Below are 5,967 nucleotides of genomic sequence, written 5' to 3'. Positions count from 1 at the left end.
CCCTTCCATAGCCCTGTTTTGTATGAAAATGTGTAGCTAATTTCGTCGCAAACTGGACTGCGCAGAAGTGCGGAATCTCTACACTGGAAAAAAAATCTTCATTCCTTCTATGTGTCCGGGACATGGATTTTTGAAATGGGGGTAAACAAATGTTTTCCATAAGTGCGACTCATACTTTTGATGAGGCACCATACAGCAGCGACTCATGCAATTTAGAGCACATACTATTCATGTGCTAATTTGCCTGCGTAATCGGGTATTGGTTGCATATACTTTGGATGTGGTTTGGCACATGGATATTTGCCATTAAGTATGAAGCAATTTTCCTGAGTGTAATAAATAAAAGTGTGATATTGCAGCAACTCGTTCCGGTGTCTTAACCGCACTTAATCCGAGAGCGCAATTTTGGACAAAAGTAATCTTCAAAATTTGAGACCATTGTGCAGTGTTAATGTAGCTGAACAAAACCGGTTCAGAGTCGAAATTTGCTCAACCCTGCCAAAGCATTTTATGCTTCATGCGTCAAAAAGTGTAAACAGTTACTGTTCGCTTCGCTTGGTTTGGTTCGGCACCGCAAGTCGCAGTGTCGTGAAAAAAATTCAAAATTTCCCATCAAATCTCGTTGAATCTTCTCAAAAATGACCTTCGATGCAGCCACCCACGACGACGGACCCGGATTCGTTGGTATCCGGTTTTGTCAGGAATGGTAAGTGTTAGAATTTAATGAAAATCTCCATTCGCTCAAGTCTTTTCTGTCTTCCCCCAAAGCAACAACATGTTATACCCGAAAGAAGACAAAGAAAATAAGGTCCTGCTTTACGCCTGCCGGAACTGCGACTACAAACAGGAAGCCGACTCCAACTGCATTTACGTGAACAAAATTATGCACGAAATCGAGTAAGTACCGGGAGGCCGAAGCTTTCGCTGCTGGGGCAACATAACCTTAAATCATTCTTTTAGCGAACTGACCCACATCGTACCGGACGTGATATCGGATCCGACGCTGCCCCGGACGGAAGAACATGCCTGCCCCAAGTGTACCCACCGGGAGGCGGTATTCTTTCAGGCACAGACCCGGCGAGCTGAAGAGGAGATGAGACTGTACTATGTGTGTACGAATCCCGGATGTTGCCACCGTTGGACTGAGTAAGCAATGAGATGATTCAGATCGACAGGATTCCGACGGAAGGAGATTCGCACTGGGAAGTACATTTAATTGTTTCGTTGGGTTCAAAAAGATTCAATAACAAGGCCCAACTCGGCTGATGAGAAATTTCAAAACGATTTTTGATATGCGGATTGAGAAAGCCCTACCGCCTGTAGATTTAATCAGTTGCGTTACTTTTTCCCGTACAATGATTCGTAGAAATATCTGTAATGGATAAAACATCTCCTTGGAAATCTATTTCTCTAGGACCACGGGTCCTAATCTGCCGTGTGCGGCATAGTTGTCCCATGTTCTATGGGAATCTTTATCACATGGGACAACTATGCTGCATACGACAGTAATGTGGAAAGGGATCACTGAACAAAAATGTAATGTAGGCAGTGCCGCATTTAGGGGGGTCCAGGGCTCCGGGCCCCCACATTTCAGGGGCCCTCACAAAATTGCACTTCACGAAAAAAAGTTGAAGCAAGAAAAAAAGTAGGGTGAGAAGATTCTCTTGATCTTGATGTTCATTACAAGAATTCAAATTACTGTCTACAAGACTGTTATTATTTGTCCAACTATTTATGATTGATACTTTAAATTTTGCCTCCAAACTTATTACCAGTTTTTTGCAATTATTTAAGAAAAAATACCGGAAATCCTGAAGACATTCTATGACTGCATTGTAGAGGAGCTCCAAAACTCTATCTATTGCAGAGTCAAACAGTTCCTGCTGAATTTATTTGTTTTTTTTATTCTGTCTGGAGTTCTTGAAAACTTGTTGAATTTTTTTTATAGAGTTCTTGGAAGAATTAATCGAGAAGATTTTTTTTATAAATTTTGAATCTGATTTTACATTTGCAGCTTACGACTTACTCAAATCAGAGAACACCAAAACTGTTGCAACATTTTTTTTAGGAAATCTAACAGATTATTTTGAAAAGTTTCAGTCCGAATATTTTGAGTTGAGAGATTGGCTTACTGAAATAAAGATGAACTCATGGTGAACTTCTGATTAATTCCATAGATTCTTTGAATCAGAAAAAATCAGAAGAAATTTGTGGAGAAATTGATAAAACATTTATCTGGTTTTCCGCTGAAGATTCTCAAGAAAATGAACAAGAAATTCTAATGGAACTTAAGTCAGATTTTTTTTCGGGAGCTTATCATGAATTCTCTCCTAAATTTCATCAGCATTTTCTATTACAATTAACGTTTTAATTTTAATACAAGTTTTTGTCAGGTGTTAATTCTTTATGATAGTGAATGTTATGCATTCACAACCGAATGCACTTCAAATTTTACTTATATTTTTTTTTTAATGTCAGCTATATTTTCTTCTTGCAGATTCACTATGAACTTTAGCATGAATTTCTACTAAATTTGAGATCTATTGTTATGAATACACTCGTGAAAAGCATTTTTTTACTTTACATAAACATAATTTATCATTGTTTATAAGCCATAATTTCAAACCCATTGTAAATAAGTTTAGTGGATTTCAACATTTTTCCTAGCCCGGCTTATTGTTCTTGATCCAAATTCTTCACACACAAACAGACGTAAACACTTCCAACATATTTCGATTACGCCAACCATCAACTAGATGGCGGTAGTGGACAAACGTCAAACAGTTGGCCAACTATCCAATTTATAAATGGACCATTAAATCGGTGTACGATGGGAATTGATAGAGTGTATCATCTGTTTGTCTGTGTTATTACCTTCATTATTATATTTGTAAAATGTAAAATGTTTTCTTTAATTATTTCCATATTATTTCGGCAAAAAAAATCTATATGGGCCCTCACAACACTGTGGCCCCGGGCCCCCACATTTGTAAATCCGGCCCTGAATGTAGGTATAATTGTATAGGTACACTCAGCTAAATAACCTTAAGATTTCCATAAGGCCCAACTTATGAAACGGCCTTTAAATAATTCATAATGATTCGGATGAATTTCATAAGGTCACTCTATGACGTAAAATCGTCTCACAGCGTGGCTTTTATTCATGTTTAGCAACTTGGTATTCTCAAGCGTCCGTACCCGTGTGGACAAAACACGGGCTTGGTGATCCCGACGTTCATGGATCGAATCCAGTCTGCATCATTTTAAGATATTTTTGTTCTTTTCATAAGTCTATCTTATGAAATTTGTCATAGCAAGCACGATCAATTTTCATAAGGTATTCTTATGTCATCCATAAGAATTAATTATAGCAAATTTTCATAAGGTATTTCCATGAATTTCGCTAGTTTTTTTCGCTGAGTGTACACTCCAAAAAAACCAAACGTCAAGGCTACGTGAAAACATACGTAGCTTTTTTCCATCGCACTTTTCACTTAGCAGCTACGTGAATAGAAGGTGACGAGAAATGAATGCATGAACCGATGAATTCTGTCTTTCCACTGAAATACCCGTAGCATTTACGTGATTGTTATGTGGGTTACGCCAACTGTTTCAATAGAACGGAAATGAAGTTTTGGTAGTTTTTATATACAATAAAGATGCATACCACCACATTTATCGCTGATTTTAACGTTTGTTTGTTTTTCGAATGCTCCGGATAATTTTAGATCAATTACTAAAGGGTAAACGCATTATTCTTTGCTTCTGCTATACCTAAAACTCACTTCTTAGTTTCTTCCGTTATTTCATTGTGTATGAAAGGGCTAGCACCAAAGCAGAATATTGCATTTACACTAAATAATTGGATAAATGCATTATTTTGTAAATAGCAAATGTTAAGTAGGTATACTACAATTAAGTTTTATTATAGAAATTACAGTCGTACATTAGTCGTGCAAGCTGTTCCTAATTCTAAAATACGATTTATCACATTTTTTTGTAAACATGCTGGATAACAGATAAAAAGCACTTCCACTACATGCAAGAACGTTTCCCGAAAGCTGGAAATACCATCAGCAAGGACTGGGGAAATCATCTCGGCTTCGGGAACTGGTTCTCCAGATGCTGATTCAACCACCGCCAAAAAGTTGTTGTAGATGTAGAACGGGTGCGGTGGTAACTGAGTGGATAAGTGAATGTGTCTTTATCAATGAGCCGTAATCGATAACCCGCCGGCAAAGCCGACACCAAATCTGTAATTTTGGATTACTGCAAAAATTCAAAAAGAATCCGAATTTGCATAGGATTTTATTCTTAAATTGAGAAAATAATCGTTTACTTACGTTTCTTGTTCGAAAATAATGTCGAAATATTTGAGCCGACGCTCAAATGGTTGCGGATATGGTCCGAAAAAAGGTCAGTATCGGTAAAATCAACTCCACATTCTATGCAAATGTTAAAATTCGAATTAACGCACAATATAACTGCACTTTTGATCAGTTTACCTCAAATATTCCCTGCGAATAGGCCAAAATGTTCAAATCAGCTAGCAATTCTCAAAGATTGTTTTCAAAGACGCCATCTTGAAACACGAGTAGAGTACGGAATGAATATAGTATTCATTCAGTTGTCAAAATGAATTTTGGGTTGCATGTGGATTTCACGTAAGGTAAACATGGAAACAGAGTAAACACAACTAGTTGTTCATTTAAGCTTGATCGATATACCGATGACTGCTATATTTGTCAGGTAAATTTTTGAAAAGTTCATTTTAAGTTGGTCTACGTGATTTTTCACGTAGCCTTGACGTTCAGATTTTTTGGAGTGATACATTGTTTCGGGAAAACGGGTCATTCGAGAAACCGATTTTTGGGAAAAATAGGGCATTCGGGAAAAAGTAGCATAATGGTTTAAATCTTAGTAATACGCTTCTATTCAAATGGCTAATAATTGGCTTCTTTAGTGGTGTTGAGATAATTCCATATTCTGAATCTGCATGCCAAACTGAGCCGAAATCCAAATTTTCATCAATTTTGGTGCCCGGGAACCTATTCAAAAATCAATTTGAAATTTGTATGGGAGCGATTTGTCGAATCACCCCTCGTCGCATTTTGTACTGAGCGGAGCTGTCAAGCAGTTGCCAAGCTGTCAAAAGGTGATTTCAAAAAATCTCTTTGAAATTGATTTTAGATACCAAAATAAAGTTCTAAAAATCTGAAAAAAATCATAGCGGCTCAGAAAAAGGTGCTCTTTCGTTTAAAAATAAAAAATCATTGAATTTTTCCTAATTTAAAAACCCAATTAAAATCAAAACCTAAACTAGCATCTTCAAACGATACTGCTAGCACCCCGGAGCGCCAGATAGCCCGCCGTCAGATCCATGGGCAAGCTGCGCACCGTTTGGAACTCCTCCGCGTTGTGGTAGTGCAGCTTGGTCTGTGGGTCGGTGTACGGTGCGATCAGACCGGAGATGTCCGAGTACTTCTTGGCCGGCACGAACGATGGCGGGGCATTGATGGAGGAATCTGAAATAACGTGAGGGAGGTTTGAATCAAAAAATGCTGCGAAAGTATGAGGGTGAACGTTGCTTACATGTGACATCGGTATCCTTCCAAGGCAGGGTACGCTCGTAGGCCGTGATTTGCTTCAGGGACTTCCAGGTTCGCTTCTTGTTACCCGCGATGGGATTCGTTTGGGCCAGATTCATTCGTTTGAACGATGGCAGTTGAGTATCACTCATTTTTAACTAGATTTTTGACTGACTGAAGAAGAGCTGGATAAGCGGTGTTTGCAAACAAAATTTTACAACATAACAAGCAGCAGGGTTGCCTCGCAGCATAGGAAATTCCAACTGGATTTGAACCGATTCGATCAGCTGATTGCCATGTTGCATTCCACCGTCACAACTGCTGAACGAACGCAACATCTCCGCCGTCTCGAGAAACGTCAAAATTTTTATTTCCATAT

General features: G+C 38.4%; 2 protein-coding genes across 2 annotated transcripts; one reads left to right on the top strand and one right to left on the bottom strand.

The window, feature by feature from the left end:
• Nucleotides 1-538: 538 nt before the first annotated feature.
• LOC109407750 (DNA-directed RNA polymerase II subunit RPB9) lies at nt 539-1,281 on the top strand. Its single transcript, XM_019680924.3, has 3 exons — nt 539-706; nt 769-897; nt 961-1,281. The coding sequence occupies exons 1-3, from the start codon at nt 639-641 to the stop codon at nt 1,148-1,150; spliced, it is 387 nt and encodes a 128-aa protein (XP_019536469.1). The 5' UTR covers nt 539-638; the 3' UTR covers nt 1,151-1,281.
• Nucleotides 1,282-4,915: 3,634 nt separating this feature from the next.
• On the bottom strand, nt 4,916-5,894 carry LOC109407379 (INO80 complex subunit C). The gene is made up of 2 exons (XM_019680378.3): nt 5,593-5,894; nt 4,916-5,525 (listed from the first exon to the last, which is right to left on the bottom strand). The coding sequence occupies exons 1-2, from the start codon at nt 5,738-5,740 to the stop codon at nt 5,329-5,331; spliced, it is 345 nt and encodes a 114-aa protein (XP_019535923.2). The 5' UTR covers nt 5,741-5,894; the 3' UTR covers nt 4,916-5,328.
• Between the last annotated feature and the right edge of the window lie 73 nt (nt 5,895-5,967).

This window comes from Aedes albopictus, chromosome 3 (genome assembly GCF_035046485.1).
Source record: "Aedes albopictus strain Foshan chromosome 3, AalbF5, whole genome shotgun sequence".
NCBI lineage: Eukaryota > Metazoa > Arthropoda > Insecta > Diptera > Culicidae > Aedes > Aedes albopictus.
This window is presented reverse-complemented; position numbering and strand designations above follow the sequence as displayed.